Here is a 25,532-nt window from a genome sequence, read left to right as displayed (position 1 = left end):
TTCATGTACTTTGACAAGAAAGCCACCCTGTCTTTGATTCTCCAGACCTGCTCATCTCAAGAGAATGCCACCACAGACGACTATTATGGCGATTCCAGTGGCAGTGTGGATTACAGCGGCTTCGCCACACCATGTGATAAATCCTCCAACCGCAAATTTCGATCCTGGTTCATCCCCACCTTCTATTCCGTTATCTGTTTCCTGGGACTCACAGGGAACATACTCGTCATTGCCACCTTTTTCTACTTCAAGCGTCTGAAGACCATGACGGATGTGTATCTGCTCAACCTGTCCTTTGCGGACCTTTTCTTTGCCATGTCTCTCCCCTTTTGGGCAGCCAACTCCGTCTCAAACTGGGTGTTTGGCCTGGTGCTGTGCAAAGCCATGCACACCATTTACAAGGTGAGCTTCTACAGCAGCATGCTGCTCCTCTCCTTCATCAGCATGGACAGATACTTTGCCATCAACAAAGCAGTCACTGCACACCGCCACCGGTCCCAGGCGGTGTACGTCAGCAAGGTGTCGTCTGTTCTCATCTGGATCATGGCGCTGATCTTCTCTGCACCAGAGATGAAGTACGCCACCGTCCTCAACAGCAACACCTGCACGCCCTACACCAGCTTCTCTGACTCGCGCCGCATCAGCATCCAGACTAGCCAGTTAGTTCTGGGTTTTGCCATACCACTCCTGGTCATGGGCTTCTGCTACAGCGCCATTGTCAAGACCCTATGCCAGGCCCGTAACTTTGAGCGGAATAAAGCCATCAAGGTCATTTTTGCTGTGGTGGCAGTTTTCCTTATCTGCCAGGTGCCTTACAATCTGGTTCTGTTTTGGGCCACACTGGACACAGCCAATGGGAGCGCCGGGGGGGAGTGCGACCATCAGAATAACCTTATTTTTGCCACTGACGTTACCCAGTGTGTGGCCTTCTTGAGGTGCTGCCTGAACCCCTTTGTGTATGCCTTCATTGGGGTGAAGTTCCGCCATGATCTGTTGAAGTTACTGAAGGACTGGGGCTGCATGAGCCAGCAGCAGTTCTTCAACTACACCTGTGGTAGGAGACGGAGCTCTGCTGCTGGCACTGACACTGAAACCACCACCACGTTCTCTCCGTAAAGCTATCAACAATAAGACCTACCGGTATATAGAACTGTCTTTTAAAAACAGCAGAAGATTATTTCTACCAGGCCGAAGGCCGGGTCTGGAGATAATGTTTTCACCCCTGTGCACAGTATATATATTTGTCTCTCTGTTCAGCCAGACACATGTACATCATTGTTCAATGCACGCCTACCAGTGTTCTCAAGTTTGCAAGCAGTATAGTTGGAACAATTCTGATCCATTTTCAGCAGTATTTCAATGTTCAGCAGAAATATTTCTTTGTATGTATAAAGTGCTATCATGGTTTGTTAAATTAAAAATATAGTTTCATCTCGTCTTAAAACATCTTACACAAAACCACCATAAAAGAAAAGCTATAGTGTGTGGTGAGGACTAAAGGGTATGCTGGAATACAAGAGTTATTGATAACTTTGAAAGGATCATATTAAAGTACATAATATGGGTTACAGAAAGTATAAGTTAGATACCCTACCTACATGTACTACAATATGCAGCAGGGATACGAGAGAGAAGTAAAGACCCTTTGTTTCAGGTTTGCTAAGTCTTCATCCTCTGCAATACGGATGGGGGGGATGTGGGCAAAATGAAGAGGAATTATACTGATTTCCTGTTTTCAGTAAAGGACATTGAACCTCCCCCCAAATGTGGTGCTCTTGTATGAGATCATGCTTTTCGAGTAAATGAGAAGACTGTGCACCGTACTGCAACTAACCATGGGGAAGACAATGTGGTTATTGCAGTTGTCCCTGGGTGCACTGCGAGAGGGCTTGAAGTCTTGAAACCACAACCACACTGATACAGTTTAAGTAGGAGGTGCACAGTGGAGATGGTGTGTGATTTTGTTACAATATTTGTATTATGTAAGGATGAAATAAAATGTTAATTATACATATTAAAGTGACCAGTGTGCAACTAAAATGTCAATAAAGAATGCAACATGGAATAATACACATTGTATCATTGTTATCTATCTAACAGACTGAGAAAGAGGAACAAAAGCCCATTGCATGTACTGTAACAGATTCTCTGCTCAGCCATTACAGTAGTGTATGTAAGTGATACTTTTAAAACTCTTTAATAAATTCACTCAATTTCAAATAGGTTGCTAACCTCATCCAATCGGGAGAGAGTAGTCATTTATCAGCTTCAATATTAGAATGTTCCGGTTTCAATGTTTGTCATCACTTACAATTTCACTTCTTTATCCTGTGACCTGTGCAAATTCTTTCTTCTGATTGGATACAATTGGTATCTGGATCTGAAAATGTATTTTCAGTTTTTTCTAGGAACCTTTTTATTGAACACACACTCTGTGATTGCTATCAGAATATAGAGCTATTTAACACTTATTTTAACAAAAGAAAATCTGATTTTTCTTTTCCGTTAAACCACCTAATTCAGCCCCATTGGCATTTACACCTTTTAATATACTGTACTGAAGTTGAAAGCAATTGTTTAATCTGTGGGGGGGGAAAATATCCGGGAAATCAGGTGTAAAAAGAGGAACAGCCTATCTATACTATAATTTTGCGAATGTCTGAGTGAGTGAGTGAGTGAGTGAGTGAGTGAGTGAGTGAGTGAGTGAGTGAGTGTCTGTCTGTCCCAGCGTTTCTCCTCGGTGGCTGGAGCAATTGATCTGAAATCGCATCACTATCAGCATATGAACACACCTGACATAACTGTGAAGGCCGTTTGTCACTTTCACAAATCGTATGCTGTATATTAGCATTTTTATGCTGTATCTATATCTATTCTGCATCTAGCATGAGGCACATCTATTCTGCATCTCGCTTGAGGCAAAATGTTTAACCAGCTCTGTGTGTGTGTGTGTGTGTGTGTGTGTGTGTGTGTGTGTGTGTGTGTGTGTGTGTGTGTGTGTGTGTGTGTGTGTGTGTGTGTGTGTGTGCAGGCAGGCGGGTGTGTGTGCAGGCGGGTGGGCGGGCGGGCTGGGGGGGGGGGGGGGGGGGAACAGTATCTCTGTAGCCATTAAACGAAACGGGTTTCTTACATTGATGCTCCTACATCATGCAAGCACCAGTTAAAGTTACTTTCCATCCCTCATATACTGTGTGCACAGTGCACATCCCATAACCCACACACTGCACATCATTTTGGAGCTCATATCTTTGAACGGGTAAGGGCTAGTTTATTAAAAGGCAATAAATAAAGACTGTTCCTCCTCATCCGTGAGCACCATTGATCACCTCTTACTATAGTTACCTTTTTATATCTCATGTGAGAACCTGGTTGTTCTTATTTTCATGACGTTGAGTTGTTTAATCTATTCCAATGTACAATTAAACAAGTACAGGTAAGCACGCTTTCATATTTTCTATAGTTAAACAAGTCCCTATGCATGCTTTCATAGTTTCTGTCACATGATGGCGAGAAGGCTTTTTTCAAGACAGCTACAAGGGAGAAAACCACAGACAGCATAACGAGAATGATCTGCATTTAGACGCACCTACACTGTACTGTACAGTAATCTCTCAACTTTGTTCTGTGGGGGAGACAGCAGAATTACCCAGCCAAGATGACCTCTGTTAATGGTAAGTGACTGAAAAGCATTCCATTACTATGGTGTTATAATGAACATTGTACTGTATGCAATCTAATACTGTAGATCAGGGGTGCCCACACCTTTTTGACGTGAGATCTACTTTTAAAATGACTAGCTCAACATGATCTACCCATCCAAAATGTTTTAGCTGAGGGCCTGAGGGGAGCTTGGGAATAGCAGCACTGGCGTTACATTTTAGACAAACACACTTACTGTAAGGGGGAAATAAATGGGAAATACTGGGGGAAATGTCTTCATCCCATTCTGTATGGAAGTGGTAGGTTTTGTGGTTCTTTATAATGCTACTGACTCTTGAACAAAGTATTGCATTGGAGGTTTGCCTACTTCAGAAGCCATGAAGGGAGCTGACAGGCCCTTCTTGATGTCATATTGACATATTCTTTTTATATTTTAATTATATGTTTTTAGAGGCTTGTCATGTGGTCTACCTGCACACCCTTGGTGATCTACTGGTAGATCACAATCTACCTTTTGGGCACCCCTGCTGTAGATACTGTTACAACAGTTTACATAATTTACTGTTCAATGCCACTGTTGAATATTGACTGTAACCCTCAGATTATGGTATCAACGGAGACATTTATAAAGAATTAAATAAATAAAAAAGTCCCTTCATATACCAATTAGATGTGAACATTAATAAGATTTAAGGATGACATTAACCAATATTGAGCTCTTTTTGCTTTTCAAACCATACTATAATTTAGATCTATCTACAGATCTATATTATACAGTATATAGCTATACCATAAACCAGTGATTCTCAACCTTTTCAGGCCGTGATCCCCCAAAATAATTATGTTGGAACTGGGAACTTACCCCCCACCCTGATAAGCGTTTGGAAATGTATGCGCTGAGGTATTACATTTAGTTTGACTCGGTTCCACAGATAAATAGGGGTGGCATAGCTCAGGGGTAGAGAAACCGTTATTAGAGCACAAAGGGTTCCCAGCTCGAATCCGGGCTCCCCCTGAGTTAATGTCGAAGAGTCCCTGAGCAAGACTCTGAAACCCTAGTTGCTCCCGGTGAGTAGCTTGGTGCCTTGCATGGTTTCCTCCGTCACCGGTGTATGAATGTGTGCGTGAATGTAATGCACAATCTATGTAAAGCGCCTTGGATAAAAGCGATATATAAATGCACCATTTACCATTTATAAATATTGCAGAAATAGCTGATCTACAAGCCCCGAATGTCTCGCATTGTGAGCTTGTAGGTCGGCTACTTTCACAGTTTTTACCTCTTTCTTATATTATTTGATCGACAATTTGGGGTCCCCCTGGGGGTTGAGAACCACTGCCTCAAACAAACCCAGACATAAAGAATAGGCTATATAGTATTTAACCACTGGTTGCAAGGAGGTGGTTTCCCTGCTCTTTGGATCTTTGACATTCAGATGTGGTCAGATTGGACCACTACTGGTTGACAACAGGTATTGCATGAAACTCAAAGGGAAATCATTCGCCTTCCCAATTGTGCTCCAACTGCGCTCCCTAGGTCAACAGTTAAAATCCCAAGGTAGGGCAAGAAGCTTAAGGATTGCAGCTTTAAACAAAATAAAATGGTGCTTCACTTTTTTTCTGAAAACACAACACAGTATACTGCAAATTCCGCAATATGTATGTGAATATATATAAATTGGTGTTTAGCTACACCTATAGCTAGTAAATATGGATTACCAAGCTGTATTTCCAGCTTTTATTTTTTATACTGCATATCGTCTCTGTCGGGTGTCCAAAACTGTTACTTTTAGGATTCAAATTCAAAAATAGCTAAAGTAGCAAAGCGTTTTGAGCTTGTAGATCTGCTACTTTTGATTATTTCGTGTGACGCTGTAGTATGTTCAAGTTCGGCATTCATTTACGAAATGTATGAAATTGTCAATCAGACATTACATTCTTTAATAGGCCTACTTTGACTTTCAGAGTTCCAAATTCTTCAGTTGGTGCTGCTGGTATGGACCTCTGTTTTTAAGGTACACCCCCCCTCTCACTCACTCACTCACACACACACACACACACACACACACACACACACACACACACACACACACACACACACACACACACACACACACACACACACACACACACACACACACACACACACACACACACACACACACACACACACACACACACACACACACACACACACACAGTTTACCAGTAGCCTATTTAAAACATATCTTTGTTTTTTCATGATTTTGTTCTTGTTTTAGTTTTGTTATGGCATATCTGTATATATTGTTTGTTGGTCTCTAGTTGTGTCCCAGTTTTACATTTGGTTATGAAATAAAAAATCCAACTTCCTGTACCTACATGGTACTGTACACTGGCCCCCTGAGATGAGTGTGTGTTTGCATGCATCTTTACCACTTCCTGAGAGGAAGTAACAAAATCGTGGTTAGCACAGGCAGACGACCACATTCACAAGTTGTGAATACACCTTACACCTAGCAAGGTATTCTAAAGGTTATAGGGCATCAGTAAATTGTAGTTTAAGATAATGGAGAAAGATGCCACGAGAGAGAGACACAGAGAGAGAGGGAGTGAGTGAGTGAGTGAGTGAGTGAGTGAGTGAGTGAGTGAGATTGATCTAGTAAGTGACATACTGTAGCTGTTTAACACAATGATTTACCCCCTCCAACTCTACATACTTTCCCCATTTTTCTTTTGTTTTTATTATATTCTGACACTTGCTTTGGCATTGGAAAAGTATGTTTTCTCATGCCAATAACGCTCCTTTGAAATGAAGTGAGTGAGTGAGTGAGTGAGTGAGTGAGTGAGTGAGTGAGTGAGTGAGTAAATGAGTGAGTGTGTGTGTGTGTGTGTGTGTGTGTGTGTGTGTGTGTGTGTGTGTGTGTGTGTGTGTGTGTGTGTGTGTGTGTGTGTGTGTGTGTGTGTGCGTGTGCGCGTGTGCGTGCTAAATAAGTTATATAGCTCCATGTTGTAGCGTGTTTACAACTTCTCTAAACCTTCTTATTTTTAGCTATAAGTGTGTGGCACCAAAATGACACAAGCACAGCAAATGTAACAGAATACGGAAATGTATTTCAAGGTTAATACCATTTCTGACAACATTATTTGTGTAGACAAATTAAATGAATGTTACACAGCATGACACATGAACTCCATTCTGTCTTTGATTCTCCAGACCTGCTCATCTCAAGAGACTACCACCGAGTACTATTACGGTGATTACGATACCAGTACGGATTACAACGATGCTGATTACGCCACAGTGTGTGACAAAGCCTCCAACCGCCAATTTCGATCCTGGTTCATCCCCACTTTCTATTCTGTCATCTGCCTCCTGGGACTCACAGGGAACATACTCGTTATCATAACCTTTTGCTGCTTCAAGCGTCTGAAGACCATGACGGATGTGTATCTGCTCAACCTGTCCTTTGCAGACCTTTTCCTTGCCGTGTCTCTCCCCTTTTGGGCAGCCAACTCCGTCTCAAACTGGGTGTTTGGCCTGGTGCTGTGCAAAGCCATGTACACCATTTACAAGGTAAGCTTCTACAGCAGCATGCTGCTCCTCTCCTTCATCAGCATGGACAGATACTTTGCCATCAACAAAGCAGTCATTGCACTCCGCCACCGGTCCCAGGCGGTGTACGTCAGCAAGGTGTCGTCTGTTCTCATCTGGATCATGGCGCTGATCTTCTCTGCACCAGAGATGAAGTACACCACCATCATCAACAACATAACCTGCATGCCCTACACCAGCTTCTCTGACCCACTTCGCATCAGCATCCAGACTAGCCAGCTAGTTCTGGGTTTTGCCATACCACTCCTGGTCATGGGCTTCTGCTACAGCGCCATTGTCAAGACCTTATGCCAGGCCCGTAACTTTGAGCGGAACAAAGCCATCAAGGTCATTTTTGCTGTGGTGGCAGTTTTCCTTCTCTGCCAGGTGCCTTACAATCTGGTTCTGTTTTGGGCCACACTGGACACAGCCAAGGTAACCGCCTCCAATGGCACCGTGGAGGAGGACTGCAACCATGAAAATAACCTCATTTTGGCCACTGATGTTACCCAGTGTGTGGCCTTCTTGAGGTGCTGCCTGAACCCCTTTGTGTATGCCTTCATTGGGGTGAAGTTCCGCCATGATCTGCTGAAGTTACTGAAGGACTGGGGTTGCATGAGCCAGCAGCAGTTCTTCAACTACACCTGTGGTAGGAGACGGAGCTCAGCAGCCACTGACACGGAATCCACCAGCGCTTTCCCTCCCTAAAACTATCAACAACACCACTTGTTCTGACTTATCTTCCACAAACTGGAGTAACTGGATTCTTATACAAATATCTAGTAATTTAACCCAAAACAATGTTTCTGTTGTTGCTACTGTATAAAGTATGCCAGAATGTGTCTCATTTTGCTTATAAGGGGTTCAACCCAGAGCTGGATCCTTATTTAATTTTTTCTTTTTTAATTTTCTTTCTTTCTTTCTTTCTTTCTTTTCTGCTTTGTTTTTGCAAATTGTTGTAAATCATAGACATGAAATCTTCAACAATGAGGTTGTGTGTATTCAGTTTCAAATATTTTTTTTATAAGTTTTGCATTTAAACATATTGAAGTTTTGTGTATTACTTGGCCATCTGTATGACCCCAATTGGCCAGATGGGGACACTATAATTAAAGGTTAACCTTGTGAACTCCTACTGGATGAAACTTGTTACAGAGTTATCCTCACTCTGCTCATTTGCCTCTAACATCCATCTGATCAGATTTTCCACTTTGAATCCCTTGAAAAACACATTTTTGACATCTCGTCCTAAACAATATGTCCAATTGCTTCAAAGCCTTCTTTTATTATCTTCATTTGGTTTGAAGATGTGGCTTGGCACATAATCGACTAAAGTCAAACACAGCTGGGCCTCATAAAACGTGCTGGATATGTCTACATACTTAAGTACCTGAAATATGGCTACACAAGATGGGTAATGAAGATTCCAGGCAACAATTAAATTCAGCTTATGAAAACAAACAAATTAAATAAAGACACCTATTCCTACATAAGTTGGAACAAATTAAAGCTACAATCAGTAAGTTCTATGGCCCTGCCCCAGATTCAGGGTCTCCCTCATGAAAGACCAATCATCCACTGCTAATTCAAGAGGGAGCCCCGCTTGTCAGGAAGATACTAATAGTCAACCAGTTAGGTGTCCTACATTGGGACCCATTAATGGGTCGTGGACCAATTTTTGTGGGTCACGATTAAAAACCTAAAAACTAAAAGAATTACAATGCGTTTCAAGCTTGTAGATCTGCTAATTTCACATTTCTTTTTGGGTCTCGAGCTACCAGTGTTTACTTTTCTCAATGGAGGAGAAGACCATCTCCAACCACTGCAGAAATGTGCTGCTAGTTATAACAAACTCTATCATACAGATTGGTTACCAATAATGTTTCATTCATTAAAATAAAACACTGAATTGCAGCTTTAAAATTACGTAAGATACATTGAAACCATCATATCATCATTCTTTCATTCTACCCTTTTCAGTTTCTATGAATCATGCCTATTCTTTTCTCATAATAGCATATGAATCATGCCGTTTCTCATAAAGGCATGATTTCTCATAATCTCATAATTATGAAACTAAAACTAGTCAGATTTTTACATATATATATATATTTTTTGGCTTTTTCCTACCTGTTATTGATAGTGAACAGTAGACTGACAGGAAATGGGGAGAGAGAGACTGGGACTGACCTATGGGACTGACACCTACCAACGCATTAGCAGCTTAGAACGCAACATAGCCGCCCGATCCACAAGTCAATTCATAAAATGAAAGCAAAAAACTAAAACTACTTATACTGCCTATACATTCATGAAGCTAAATAAAATAAAAAGTGATTTATTTTTTTGTGATTTTGTTTGTTTGTGAAATTAAGTGTTAAATAGCTATATTCATTGCTATAGACTCTATAGTCTATAGCAATGATTACTATCCAAATATAGCTATCTAGAGTGTTTGTTCAGTAATAGGGTTAGATCTCTACAGCTCTTTAATAAACAGAAAATACATTTTCAGGTCAGGATACCAATTGTATCCAATTAGGGGAGAGAACTCATACAGGATGGATAAACAATTGAATTTGGAAGTAATGACACAAAGAAATGAGCAGACAAAATTGGAACACTATAAAATTGAAGCTGATGAATGGGTACTCTTTCCTGATTGCCTGAAATTTGTAATCATCTTGGCAGAGTAATTCTGCTTTTTCCCCCACAAGTTGAGAGATTACTGTAAGTGCTTCTAAATGCAGATCATTCTGGTTATGTCTGTGGTTTTCTCTCCCTGTAACTTTCTTGAAAAAAAGTCATGTGACAGAAATGACAAAAACATGCTTACCTATGGGCTTGTTAAAATATAGAAATAGATGAAACAACTGCTTTGAATTTCATACAGTATATGTATTAAAATGTACTGTATAGTGTTATATAATGTTTGTTCAATAACAGGATTAGCTGTCTCTGTTAGAAAACAGAAAATATATTTTCAGATCGCAATTATATCCAATGAGGAGAAAGAAATCATACGTATCATATCATTGGATAAAGAAGTGAAATTCAAGTCATGACATGACATGACATGACATGACATGACATGACAGGGGTCATCAATACGTCCATAAGTGGACAAATATGTCTGTGGAAAAAACGTGTCCTTGTCCATGGGAAATTTTAGATTTTCTGTTTTACACACCGTTATAATGTTCTTATTTTGATCGTAAGACCCAATTACTGAATGCCAGTATCCAGGTTTTCTTCAGAATATGTATTACACTAATTTACTATGATACTATGGTAGATTATCCACCAGTACTAGTGGTTCTCAAATGTTTTATATGCAAGGACCACCATAAATGTATGTAGCGCAGCAGAATTAGTTCATACAGATACACTTGAGGGGTCACTGCGCACTATGTTGCTTTAAGTCTGTTACTACACTATTACGCAGTCTACGTCACAGGCGACGTGGCAGCCTGCTGGCAGTCAGCTGATCTCTTGCCAAGCTATGTAACCCCCTCAGGCTGTCATTCTCTTGCTGCTGCCTTCCAGGCTGTTGTGCCATGCGCTTGCTTGCCCCCACCGCCTCCCCAGCTCCACCAGTAGGCTCTGCTAATTCTGTCCCCCATGGGGGGTGTTTATATATTTATATATTTATATCCCCCTGCTCCTAATGGTTAATGATGTTCTTCCGGGCTGCGTTGAGCAGGGGGAAGCAGAGCCGACGCCAAGTCAAAATGTTACATATACATTTGTAATACTCATCAATAATAAACATTGTTAATCATATCGTAAGTTATCTGAATGAACTCTGAGTGTGTTCAAATGGAACTGACCAAATATGGGTCCATTAGGACACTCTCAGTGTTACAAACCTGTTATGGTCATTCAGGGTTAGCGCTAATAAATGGCTACTCTCTCCTGATTTGATGAAACTGGCAACCCCACTTGACATTTCCTGTTTATTAATGACCTGGATAGACAGAGACCCCCAGTTACTGAACAAACACACTCTATAGCAATGATTACTATCACGATATAGAGAATACACCATTTCTTATATATATATATATATATATATATGTGTGTTTATTGAAGATTTTCCTTTTTTTTTTCAACAAGTAGAGAATACACCTTTAAACAGAAAACATTTAGTTTTTACAAAAAAATACATTACTACCTTATAGTGTAGGCCTACATTAGATAGTGACAGAAAATGGATAAATGGTGCTATAACACAAAAGCAAAGTAGAGAATACACCTTTAAACAGAAAACATTTAGTTTTTACAAAAAAATACATCACTACCTTATAGTGTAGGCCTACATTAGATAGTGACAGAAAATGGATAAATGGTGCTATAACACAAAAGCAAAAGTGATAATGCAAGCACATGCAGATGATGTACATGGCCTAACAGCAAACAGTGTGCTGTTGCAATAGGACTGACGCATCAACCCTCTCATTCACCGCCCAACAAACATTCAGCCCTTCCAGCTACAACTTTTACACTGTGATGATGAAATCACCAGGCTCCACTCAGCCTGCAGGGGCTACGTGGGTTTGCAAGCCCCACTGCTGATTGGCTGATGTAAAAGGGTTGGGACTGGGAGCCATTAATAAAAATCATTCCACACATGAAGTGTCAAACTAAACCAGTGAACGCTGTAATACTTGGACAATTGTGGAACACAACTGAATCAAGACAAGAGAAGAATAAGGTAAGAGGAACTGTCATTGATAATCTAAACTAAGCATTACAACATTGTGTGCTTTAGCATTTGTTTAGCAAACTTTTCAACAGAATTAAGGCTCAACCCAGCTTAATTCACATTCACAACAAATTATCACTGAAACAGCCTTTTAATCACAATTCTATCAATAGTGTTGCTCATCTTTAAAGGGAACATTTCAAAGTGTATGTGACCTGTAGCATATTATACTAGATAATGTGTAACAAATGGTTTTCCAAGTAATCACTGCTGCACTGCAATACTACTGTAGCAAAAAGGCCTGTTTTTTTGGACAACACTAGGGTAGCCATGGAAACCGTCAAAGTGTGACTCACTAAAGGCCACACCTTGTCTGAGTAGAGGAGCTGGGGGCAGTTTGTTACTGTAGCTGTTCCCCCACACACAGCACACCCCTCTGAATACCCACCCCTCTATCACACAGCACACCCCTATGACTACCTATCCACCCCTCCACTATCACACGGCACACCCTTCTCTCATAGTTACAAATGGATAAATAATTAACACATGCTGCATTTCACTGTGCATTATCAATAGTGGCTTGAGTCATCATCCCTTATTTAATGTGTGGCCTGCATGGGCCGCAACAAAACAACCAACATCAATAAGGATTTGTTGCAGTGTTAACATGTCACTTGATCAACATACATATACAGATATACTATATGGATGGTCTTACTGTATCAACAGTAACCTTTTATTTGTTTCATTCAGCTCAAACAATTGCATAAATCTACTGCATAATACTGCCATACCGCACTTCAAACGAAGTTTTGAATTTGTGTAGTATTTCTGCTTTGTGCCACTCAGTGATGGTATAGAAGATTGTGTCTTTTGTCTGCTTGCGTTATAAAATACAGGCAAGTATAAGTTACGTGTGCTCTGTTTTTCATGAATACCTGCGTATCTGGGAAAATCTTTATTCCATTGATGCCAGTGAAAATGATCTCTTTTAAGCTCATCTCACCATTGTTTGTGTCCACGTCTCTGATCCTCCCTGCAGACTCGGAGCCCCTCCTTACGTCAGTGATGCCTATAGTTGGGGAACTGTCCCAAATGATACCCAGTCACTTTGTGAGAGTGGGCCAAAGTATCTGTGTGGACCGTGTTCAGGAGAGAGTGAAACAAAGACCTAGTTCCATGGAGCCAACTGATGCTTTCAGCGACCCTGAGCTAGATATCGCACTGGACAACCTCAACCATCTCATCCTGGAGCTGGATCCAACGTTTGAACCCATCCAGTACAACCACAGTCCAACGTTCCCCAGCCTCCATACAGGTACAGAACATGTCAGAGGTTTCTTTGGGCCTGTGTAATCTAACGGATAAAATATGACACTTCCAGGGTTAGAGCTTCGGTGGGCATTGAGGGAAGACACACTTTGCAAAACAGCTCACACCAAAGGGCATGCTATCAAACAGCAAAAGCCTGGTGGCACAGCCAGTTAGAGCAGTATTCTTCTTGTGTGGTGTGAGTCGTCGGACCCAAGTTCAAATGTGACACCTGTCATTTCGGCACTGTCCTATATGCAAAAAGCAGAAGTCTGCTTGATAACCAAAATACAGAAAGATGTTTAAATAATGACCTCCTTGTGCTAGTTTTCCCTCATAAAAATGAACCATTACTCTGATTAAATGCAATCTGCAAATGCATCAAATTGCTCCGAATGCATAGCCAGGGGCTATCTAAATCCAAAAATGATATTGCAATGGATTCATTTTTTCATCATAAGGTAATTGCACCACTTTGGCTGTTTTGGGATTGCTGGCGAGACTAAATACCACACCCAGTGTGTCTGACGCACACAGACACAGTGGGGTTCAGCATGCATGTTCATATCCTCATGCTGATGATCACATTTGAATTGTATATTGTGCTCTTGAGCTATACATTGCCTATTGCCTACGATACTTCAGTAAAACCTTTGCAAAAACAAAAGTAAGCTCCATTCTTCATTTAATGTTCATGCCATCTATTAGAACACAAAATGACAAAATGTGTGTGCCTTGATGGCAATAGACTGAAGGGTGTGATGTTCTGAACAACATTTTGAGAACACATCATAGCTCCTCTGTATTCTCAGCCATGGGAAATCAAGTAAGGCACAGAAGAATAACCAATGTAATACAGTAAATCTCTCTAGGCAACTAGATGTTTATGTATAATCAAAGCATGGGTATTACATTGATTCCTAAATGAATGTTGCCAAACATTTCCACTCTTTATAAGATCTGTTTATGTAGTCATAGACAGATCACCCCTCTGCTTTGTCAGTTAGAAACGAATACAAGATGCAATATTCTAAATCGGCCCCCCGGTTCCTTGGTTGCCTGAAGCCATAAAGCCTCCAAACATTAGTCATCGATACAGACTGTCCAATCGTGAAAACAGCAACAACGGCAAGTTGAAACTCCTCTGGGTAGTTTTATTTCACCACTTAACACTTAATATTTTGTAGGAATGAAAGGTCTGGGTGGGGACTCTGAGCGAGTATGCACAGGCAATAACATTCATGCGTACCACGCCCATTCTGCTAGCCCCCATAAAACAGTGGGGAAAAAAGTGATACTGTTGATGTGCGAACAGGTAAAAAAAGAAAAGAAAAGAAGGTTATGTAATAAGTCTCTGGAATTTTACATAAATGAGTTACAAAAGAGATCAGTAAGAAGACAATCGGTTTCTTTATCCATTGGACATGGTGGCTGCTTTGCCCATGTACTGAACTTCATAAAGAACACAAAGCACCATTCATAAAGGTCTTATGACACCCCAAATTTTCATATTTTTTATTCTTAGGCTTTTTTTCATGTTTCCTGACCTCAATTACACCAAAAAAACCTGACCTTTCAACATTCAGTGTTTTTTCTGTAATCTCTCTGGACGGTTACACCCCGCCACTCCGACATGTCTCCTTTCCGACATGTCTCCATTCCGACACTAACCCTATCTCTAACCCTTAACCTAAACTTAACCTCTATGGAAGTGTCGCCACTCCGACAATAAGAAGTCAATTTCGGAGTGGCGACATGTCGGAATGGAGAGCGACACCCTCTCTGGACGTACGCATCATCATCCAGGAGAGGGTGTGGTTGTAGGGGAGGGTGTATCACCTTTGCTGTTACTTTACATTGTGTTTGCATCGGTCCAATGCACCATTTACCATTCACCATTCATCACTTTGGTTGTTGAGTTCACCCTCATCCCCCTATACAACAACTGCCTCCCCTGGATGATGATGCGTGTATCCAGAGGCAAATTAACCCACTTTTCTGAGCCTAGTAATTCAAAAACAAATACAGATTACAGAAAAAACACTGAATGTTGAAAGTTCCCTTTTTTGGTGTAATTGAGGTCACGAAACATTAAAAAAAGGAAAGAAAATCAAAATAAAAAATAATTACATTTGATGTCATAAGACCTATAAAGAAGAATGGAGACGTTTCACATCTTCCTATAAACAACATCCCACAATGTCCTCTTCCACTAACTATGGAATGTTTCCCCCTCAGATGACTCCATCCTGGATGAAGATGTTTCCAGCTGTGTGTTGGTACCCAGAGGATGCTCTCCTCGGTCCTCATCTCCATCACACAGTATCCCCATCTCTCCGCGCGTCGGCCCCAGTTGCAGTCCCCACGGCTCCCTCGTTTTCTCCGGCTCGCCGTCGTCATCCCGTCCCCCGTTGCCATCCGGCGTCGTTCACCGGCGGAGTCCTTCCACGAGGAATGAGTTCTGCCTGCGCACATCATCCAACAGAAACAGTGCCATCTCTCTACTCTCCACATCGCCAGGCTCTGACACCAGCTACATGATTGGCAGGTAGAGCATGGCAACAGTGAAAACGATGCCTTTTGGCAAAGAAATGTTCTTCGGGTTGAAAACGCCAGCAGAATAACATTCAGTTTAAGAATTCAAATAAGCTATTTTTGTACATTTGAATTTCATTTCTTTACCCAGGCTAGAAACGAATGAACAAAAAGACTACAGGGCTCTATTTTGATTGTCTTAAGTACCGGCTCTTATGCCTTAACTTAAAGGCCTATCCATACTGTCTCTGACCACCGAACTTTTCGTATGAAAGGTCGGGTTCAACTAGAGAAAGACGTCACTAGCATCTTCTGAAAAGCATTACCCCGAATTAGAGTTCGGAAAGCTGCACGTCGGAAAGTCGGAACTCTCTGAGGAAAGGTTCCATGGTCGGAGACAGTATGGACAGGCCTTAAAGAGCTGGTACTTAAGACAATCAAAATACAGCCCTGTTCAATGAACATTACAGTAACTTGATAATTTGGTGGGTGGTGTGAGACAAACAGAACTGTATGATGTAAATGTATATTAAAGGCAGGCTGCTCTAAGGAAGATGACACTCATATCCAAGATTTGAATTGTAGTAAACAGTAGGCGCCCTTTTTCTTCTCTCTCACACAGCTGCATGTCTTTGACCAGTGATGATGGAGACAGTCCAGATTCCCTCCTCTCTCGTGCATCTGGCTCTTTTAGCGATATGTCCACATCCAGGCCTTTCGATACCAAGCAGAGCCCAGACAAGCCATCCCCCACAAAGCGTTTCCAGGGACTACATTGCAATGGAAGCCACAGCAGCCCTGCCTCGCTATCTGGGTCACTGACAGACATCCCAATTTTGCTAGTCAATGGGACAACAGAACCACGCAGCCAGTCTCCACCAGGACCAGACGCGTTTATGCAAGCCATCCATAAGCCCCCTTCCAGCCCATCTTCCCATCATAGTGAGTCTACCTTTGTCTCTGGAGGGAGATACAAGTACATCATTAGCTACTGACTGTTTGTACCTTATTATATTCTAATCATAATGTTCATGGATTTATAGGTTTTCAAGCCCATTTCCATGGCAGCCAGCCCTCAATGAAGTTTGTAATGGACACATCTAAGTACTGGTTCCGTCCACATATTAATCGAGCAGAAGGTGAGGATCACAAACTGTCCTGCTAGATACCTTAGCTGGTTTTCAGACATACTAAACATACAAATCTGTGAGAGTAAACATATTTATAGTCTAGTTGTCAGACATACAAACATAAAGATCTGTGAGAGTAAACATATTTATAGTCTAAAATGTTCCATCATTAAAGATGAACTGTGTTGGATAGTCTAGAAATAGTAATATATTATAATAGGCATTTCTCTGATGTGTTATTCATTCTAGCCGAAGCACAAGTGAAGGACAAGGAACCAGGATCCTTTGTAGTGAGAGACAGCACATCGTACCGCGGATGCTTTGGACTGGCTATGAGAGTGCAACAGCTGCCCACTAACCTCTCTCCTACAAATATGCAAGGTAATCCTGTACGGTGTGATCATTCCAGGAGACGCTTTACATGTAGCTCTAGCAACCTTTTATCTCAGAAACAGGACATTTAAGACATTGCTTACTACATCTTTGTCAGGTCATGACTTTATAGAATTTGGCATTTATCACCATTTTGTTTTCTATTACCGTTTAGCGTTAATCTGTGATCTAATTTAATCACATTTGTTGAAAGATTTGAAAAAATTATAAACAATAACTATTCTATGAAAATAACCATTGCCGCCCCAACTAGTTTCACTGTTTACCACTAGGGATGGACATTTTTGGGCATTACTTTTGTAAATGTTTACTCTTGGAGTGTTTGCGGTTATCCTTGACTAACCTCTGCATGATAACATATTTATACAACATTGCTGTACACATCACAAGCCTAGATCACAACAACTTTAACATTGTCATATGTTGCACAACTGACGTCAGTACTTCAACAGCTGAACACAAACACACATATATATATATATTTTTTTTTAGAGATTAGAGTTTATTTGTCATTGTAACAATACAGTACAGGTACACAGGCACAGTTTCATTTGTCAACGATCAACTCATTTTCAAAGAACAGTACACATACAAGTACATTCACAGTACAACGAAATGTATTTGTGCATTTAAGGGAGCACGCTGCTGCCATACAGTACATACAGTACCACGGCGCTGCTATAGCCCTTTCTTGCTGAAAAAGAAAAAGATAAAGATTTGGGAGGTGCAAGCTTTGCATTGGATGGTGTTGGGTTGCTTGGGCCGTAAAAAAAAAACATTGCTTCCGGGCAGTTCCTCCTGGAACTGCCCGGGAGAAAGAAAAAATAAGCCCTTACGAACATTGGGAAGGGGGGGGGGGGGGTGGGGGGGGTGAAGGCAGGTGAATGGATGTGTGTGTGCGTGTAAGTCTGCGATTGTGTTCGTGTGTGCGTTAGACCGGTTGTAAGCTTCCAGATAGTAGCTAGGTCAGAATGTCCTTTTCGCTGGTGACAATGCGATACTATGTAGACGTCCTTGGCCCAGCACCAGCTCGAAACATATGTATTGGACCACAGACCACACTGTGATCTGGAATAATGACACTGCCTGCTGCTAACTAACCTGAATGGGCATGTCTTAAGATGTCTACTGATCGTGGTGAGGCAGGAGACAGTGCTGTCATTATTTTCCACCACAGTATAGGCGTACACTGTGTAAACACAAAAGACCAGCTGTCGACAGACACTGCTGAGGGCAATACTTCCAAATGTTCTATGTATCCATTTAAAAAAATAAAATAAAAGCAGAATATAATAAACATGCAAAATTGCACCACATTTGCAGGATCACAATAACATATTAATGATTAGTTTTGAGACTCCTATAGTTTGTTAGTCCTGACAACATCAACCACAACATAAAATGTAAGATTTAAAAGTCTTATGACATCAAATTTAATATTCTTTTTATTTTGAGGGTTTTTTCATGTTTCCTGAACTCAATTACACACACAAAAAAAACTGAACTTTCAACATCCAGTGGGTTTTCTGTAATCTGTAGTTTTTTGAATTATTAGGCTCAGAAAACTGAGTTCATTTGCCTCTGGACGTACGCATCATCATCCAGGGGAGGGTGTGGTTGTAGGCAGTGGTGATTAAATGTTTGGGGGGTCGCGAACGTCGCTCAACACCTACTATACAGGTCTATTGATATGCATACAGGCTAATTTCTTTGTTAAAACAGTTGTCAAGGTGTGAATTTGGGAGGGTGCGAGACCCCGGCTCAGAAAAGATATGGGTCGTCGGGGGCGCGCAACCCAAGACTACGGCAACACTGGTTGTAGGGGAGGGTGAACTCAACAACCAAAGTGGTGAATGGTAAATGGGGACCGATGCAAACACAATGTAAAGTAACAGCAAAGGTGATACACCCCCACCCACCCCCCCTCCCCGGAGGATGATGTGTACGTCCAGAGACAAATGAACTCACCTTCCTGAGCCTAATTATTCAAAAAACTACAGATTACAGAAAAAAACACAGAATGTTGAAAGGTCAGGTTTTTTTGGGGTGTAATTCAGGTCAGGAAACATGAAGAATAAAAAAAAAAATGTTGATGTCATAAGACCTGTAAGTCCTACCCAGTATTCAAACTGGAGTCTCCCGTGTGATGGCCCACGGACTGATCTAAGACAGAATGCCGGCTTGGGCAGGGAAGACATAATACAGTACATGTCAAATATTTCAGTCATTATTATGTACCGTAGGCTATTATCAGTTGTCTCTTTCGTGACCTTTGTCCTTTATCACATAACAGGAGAAAGCAGCTCAGACCTGGTCAGACACTTTCTCATTGAATCATCCCCTAAAGGCGTCCGCATCAAAGGCTCCTCTCAGGAACCTTACTTTGGTAAGTATAGGGCTTAAAACCACTTACGGTAATCAGCTACCCGGCGTCATTACACATTTAAGTCCTCAGTGTTCATTTATCCATTTGAAACTCTGAACGTGTACAAATGGTACCATGGACCCATAAGAGCCCATTTATGGTATTTGTACGCTCTCTCTGTGTTACATTGTACAGTGTATGTGTATCCAACTCACTAGCACCTCTGTATAAGCACATATCCTGGTCTTGGTGTGGTCTGTCAGATTTTGTCACCCATGGACAGCCTTCGGGGATGTGGGGTTGGCGTACAAATTAAGGTCCGGTCCTGTGTTTGTTTAGTATTTCTTTCAATGATGTGAGTACACAATAGGGCGTGTGCCCGCACTGAGAAGGCTATTACACTCCTGACTCAATCAAACATTGGTAGCACTGCCAACTGGTTGTTCACACTTATCTTGGGTGGAAGCATTGCTGCAAAAGGTGTGAGACCTATGGTAAACCGCTACATCATGGTTGGCATGACGACAACGCTATCAAAACTCTGCAACAACAGTACAAGCAGAAGTACAACTGCTCTGTAGAATGGGTAGTGTTAAGAGCAAGGAAATAAACGGACAGATCACCAGCTAAAGCATTAATAGACTGACGATGCATTCTGTTCGTTTGTCCTCTAGAAAAGCTTTTAGATGGTAGGTACAGGGCATGCAGATATATGGGCTGATACTGATGACATGGGCATAAAAGGGACAATTACTGACAGATACAGAGATCTCAGTGCAATCAAATCGGTAAGCTCCATATTATGAGCACAAAAGGGGACATGCCAGTGAATCATTCCCTGCTCGTCTATTTCGGAGCTGAGTGTGTACACAGTATACTGAAAACAAAGACTTACAAATCTATTACAGGTAGAATAGATAAGTCTCACTCACATTATACATGTATTGGATTCACTTATGTCATTTGGTGGTCCAATAAAACAAAATGTCTCTATAATAAACAATTATGCTGTCATTGTTGCAGGTAGTCTGTCTGCCCTTGTCTACCAACACACAATCACTGCTTATGCTTTACCCTGCAAGTTACTGCTCCAGTCACACGGTAAGTCTTTACTGAAGATGAATGTAGTTAGTCTCAATTTGTCATGTGTGTATCTGTACATAATATGTGCAATTGTCCACACAGATTTGGGCACAAGAGAAGAGAGGACAGACGACACTACAGCTTCAGAGGACAAGACTAAAACTGGTGAGACACACTTTGGCTAACTCTATTTCAATAATAGCAGACTATTGTTTGTAGATACAAAAGGCCACCAGCCATAAGCCAGACACTGATCAGTCATCAATGTCAAAAACACTATTACACTATTAATAATGTACTTTAGCTAGAAACCTTCTTTATCGCAAGGAAAAGTGCAGGTATAATAATAATAAAAGAAAAAAATGTACATAAGATAGAAATATTATAAGCTAGCTCTGCTAAATATATTTGCAGAGTAGGCTGTTATTGCTTTTAATGCACCCCAAACCCCTTAGGGAAGGCCTTACGTTTATTTAGCCTACCATTTACCATGTACTAACATAACTTGAAAATACCTGGTTCCTTTTCCTTTTTTTTGCCATGACAGAACATCTGGTGGCACTAAATGTTACATCGCTTTCACTGACATGGCTAGATTCTTGGAAATGATCAAGAGGAACATGAATCTTAACATTTCCTGCTTATATGTTGTTATTTTATGTTAGGAACACAATACATTTTTTACATATAGTGAACACAAGCACCCTCTAGTGAATATAAACATACATTACATTGCACTGGCATTAATTACCTTGTTTTGCTGCAACACCTGGCTCTGTCACATCCTGCTGTAGGCTTATGTCCATTTGATAGGATGTAAATGAGCTAGCTAAGCAATGACTGAACACTTGCTAGACTGCACTCTGTTGAGGTGCCAACTTGTGTCTTGTGCACTCATGGCCAAATACTATATGGCCTACTTGTGCACCAGCAGAGCGTGCAAGCACTGCTTTTCGGTGCTGTCTGTCTGTAAGTGGGTGGGCAAGTTGGCACTCGTTCGAGGTGCCAACTTGCACCTTGTTATTTATATCAGGTTGCACTTGTTGGTGGTGACGTCACCAAGAACGCTGCTCCCTCTTTGGCTAACGGCCCTGCCTTTGTACTGTCGGCTGGAAACAGACAGCCGGAAAACGGACAGCACTGAGCACAGTACTTGCACTCTGCTGGCGCAAGTAATTAGGCCATGTACATCATGTTCTATGAGACTATCAGTTATAAATTAAAGTCTAATACGTCTGCTATATTACCATAGCTAGATAGCTTCCTTCTTGCAGATGTCCGATAATATTGGCTTGCTTTTGGGAACAGAATTAGACAGGGGAAATGATTATGGTTGTTGATAGTCGGAGGCAACCCGCCAGACGTCAGTCCGGCATCTCATTAGAATGGGAAGACGTGGCAGCCATATTACCAGTGATATGGCTCTGTTCCATTTAGTGTAGTAGAGGATAGAGCCCAGTTATCCAACATGCCCAGCAACAACCAAAAGATCTGGAATGGCCCTCAGCCTATTATAGAGGGTATGCGCGTGACATCACTGTTGCTGGAAGTTATGTGGGAACACGCCTACTGAGTGGCAAAACACACATTTCTGCCATTGACAGCCCATACATCCAAAAAGAAAAGTCCTATCTGATTGTATTAAACAAAGTTAACTCACCAACATTGTGGCTGTACTGAAAGCTTGAATTATCCTCTTTCTATCTGCAAAGTTTTTGTTTCATAAAAATCCACCAAAGGCATGTTATGAGCTACTTTCTGTCAAGACATTCTGTGCAGGTTTTTATTTTTGTCAGATTTTGGAAGCACTCATTTTCTACAACACAACATCCTGCTGCCTCCTGCATTATGTGCAAATTAGAAACAGGTGGTATGCAGGGCCGTTGAGTGATTTGCAACTAGCACTTCCAAACTCCAATACTCCATGCTGCTCAATGTTTTGCCACTCAGTCTAGATTAGGGGGGCGGGTCCCAGTGGACGTGCATACCCTCTATTCTGCCAAATATGGTTAGTGTGACTGTGAGGCTATGGCTGAGTTTACAATGCAATAGTATTCTAATTAAGTAATTAGTATCATTAGTTACACCTGCCTACTAGCCCTACTACTACCACCAGTGTGGGGCTTCAGTGAAGAAGGAAAAAAAGTCTATTGCAAATGATATGTTACCTTTGTAGTCAATCCTCCAAAACATGCCCTTGTGCTTTGGAGGAGACAGGGATGATCATGAATTCAACAGCTTCAATATATTTAATTAAAACGTAATGAGTATGGGCAAGTTAATGATCTATATGCCAATGCACAGTCCTATGTGTCAGATACTGTAAATACTGAGGGAAGGGCCCAGCTCTGCTCTGCAAAGTAACTTCAGAGCTCTATAAAGTAGCTCCTAGACTGCTGTGAGTGCATCCCCATACAATGGACCTAACCTCAGTTATCTTTTCCATAGCTTCCAATTTCCTCTACCTGAATGCTGTCTCCACTGAGATGCTGACAGGACCATGTGCTGTAGAAAAGGCAGTATCTTCTACCCTCCAGAAGGATTCCAAAGCCATCACACCTACCGTAGTCAATCTGAAAGTGTCCTCGAAGGGTGTTACATTGACAGACATTCAAAGAAAGTAAGTCAAATGGCATCACACAGCAGTAGCCATCGTCATCATTATCATTTTGTTATACATTTTGTTTTTTAGTGGAGGTTTTGTTGATCAAGTCTAACACAACTGATTCCCCTCACAGGCTGTTCTTCAGACGTCATTATCCAGCTCACCTGTTGAGCTACAGTGGGGAAGATCCTGAAAAACGACAGTAAGTCTTCCTACAGAACAGTTTAACTCAATGTTTTTAAACAGATAAATAAAGGCAAATTTAAATCTTTAAATGTATTGTCATTTCTTTTGCTTTCTCAGGTGGCGGAGTGGTTCTGGTGTCTGTGCAAGGTAATCCCTCCCAACATTTATCAGCTTGCCTCATTTGTGCTCATTATTTTCACAACACGTGAACGAGAGGAACAATAGGCTACTGTAGCTGATGATCATGTATCTTTTCCCCCCTCCAGGATCTTTGGCATTGTGGCAAAAGGCACAGAGGCTGGCATGGAGAATGTGTGCCACGTCTTTGCAGAATATGACCCTCTTCAGCCTTGCACCCAAGCTATTGAGCTGATAGTGCCAAGCCATAGCCACACCCAGTCCAATGAAGGGAGAGGGAATGAGATGACAGTAAACAGCACTGCCCTTTGAAGTCCTATACTGTTTGTAATATACATGCTTTGCACTGGAAAACAAGCCAACTGAGCGATTGTTACCCATTGCATACTATGTCACAAATATGGCTAAAAAGGTGCCATTGGCTTATAAAATGTGACAATTATTACCATTGAATAACATGTATATCCTACGATCATATAGGTAATTCGATTTGATTAAAATGATTAAAATCATCATGTTATCTAAAGAAAAATTCTTGCGTTAAATGTAATGTTTCTGAAGGAAAGTGAGGGAGAGATGTCTTATAGTAAATGCTGATGTTTTAGACAGTTCAGAGATCTACTGTACAGTAATATCAAATATATAACAAATGTAAGTCACTTTATTGCAGATGGCAGAGATCCTGCTAAATGATTCTTCTTTTTTTTACCAACACACTACAGTACAGTATGTGTCCAACCTCTAATATTTATATTTATTATGCACTAATTCTTGTATTGTTATACATTCTGGCTCATAATAAACCTACTGTATTGATCTGTAGTTTGACTGATGTGCGTGTGTATGCATGTGTGTTAGAGAGAGAATTATTTAATTCCTCTTTGCACCAATGAGGAGGTCATGGCAAATCGACCTGTTAAAACCTTACACTGAATCAAAGGAGAAAACCATTACCTTCTTCTATCTTCTAAGAACACGCCAAACTGCACATTTAGAGCTTTTATTTTAAATGATAAATTGTTAGATAAAAGCACAATCCTTCATTCTGAAGTTAAAGAGCCTCTCAAAATGAAAAAACAAACAAACAATATAATTCAAGTGCTCCATAGGCAAAGCAAAATCAACCACAGGAAGAACTGCATAGATAATATTTCTTAAATATCTGTACACAACATTCAGAGGCACCCAACTGCAATGCACAACGGTTCATTTTGTAATGTGAATCTTTGGTGCCAACTCAAAATATAGCACAAAACTTTTTTTTTTCTTTCTTCTTAAAGTGTAATCAATCTAATAGACATAATTTATAATACACTACAATCCCAAAGTCAAACGCTGAAGATACTGCTGTGTTAACTATTTACAAATACTGCCCTCTGCTGGTCAAATTCTGACACAAAAGTGGGAGCTAGAAGCCTCACTGCTAATAAATTCACAGTGAGTGTTTAGGAGACAATGCATCTTGTTGTCTACATTATCAGTTTATGCTGCCAGAGGATCATTTCTATTTTTTTAGTGCTAAGGCTCCTCTGAGAGTCTGCAGAGCAAAGCATTTACAGACAGGGAAATGACAAAAAGAAAAAGGAAAAAAATAAAACCACCCTTTGCTAATTCACACACAGTAGACTGTCGTACAGCCCTGTAATACTCTGCCTGCATTAATCTATAGATCTATCTCTGCACTCCAATGGCTGTGCAAAGTGTTAGTCTGTTGTTGAATGCAGAAATATGTTTTGTACAGTGGCATGAATGATGTCACCTCATATTGTATCGATTACAGTGCGGAGGGTGTCCTTTTTTTCTCTGTGTGACTTTGGAGTGATGATAGGAATATGGCCACAAAG

General features: G+C 41.0%; 3 protein-coding genes across 3 annotated transcripts; all 3 read left to right on the top strand.

The window, feature by feature from the left end:
- Positions 1-3: 3 nt before the first annotated feature.
- On the top strand, positions 4-1,116 carry LOC308282342 (C-C chemokine receptor type 7-like; the record flags this gene model as incomplete). Its single annotated transcript, XM_080722689.1, has 1 exon — positions 4-1,116. One exon carries the CDS (start codon positions 4-6, stop codon positions 1,114-1,116), a length of 1,113 nt encoding a protein of 370 aa, XP_080578815.1.
- A 5,710-nt stretch (positions 1,117-6,826) lies between these two features.
- On the top strand, positions 6,827-7,942 carry LOC308282341 (C-C chemokine receptor type 7-like; the record flags this gene model as incomplete). The annotated part of the gene is made up of 1 exon (XM_080722688.1): positions 6,827-7,942. The coding sequence occupies one exon, from the start codon at positions 6,827-6,829 to the stop codon at positions 7,940-7,942; it is 1,116 nt and encodes a 371-aa protein (XP_080578814.1).
- A 702-nt stretch (positions 7,943-8,644) lies between these two features.
- Positions 8,645-24,000, top strand: LOC308282340 (tensin-4-like; the record flags this gene model as incomplete). The annotated part of the gene is made up of 12 exons (XM_080722687.1): positions 8,645-8,648; positions 12,985-13,260; positions 15,492-15,801; positions 16,501-16,730; positions 16,832-16,927; positions 17,168-17,299; positions 19,605-19,701; positions 20,704-20,777; positions 20,862-20,924; positions 23,208-23,379; positions 23,498-23,566; positions 23,790-24,000. The coding sequence occupies 12 exons, from the start codon at positions 8,645-8,647 to the stop codon at positions 23,998-24,000; spliced, it is 1,734 nt and encodes a 577-aa protein (XP_080578813.1).
- Positions 24,001-25,532: the final 1,532 nt, after the last annotated feature.

Source organism: Nannobrachium achirus (assembly GCF_963921795.1).
Source record: "Nannobrachium achirus genome assembly, chromosome: 3".
Classification (NCBI taxonomy): domain Eukaryota; kingdom Metazoa; phylum Chordata; class Actinopteri; order Myctophiformes; family Myctophidae; genus Nannobrachium; species Nannobrachium achirus.
This window is presented reverse-complemented; position numbering and strand designations above follow the sequence as displayed.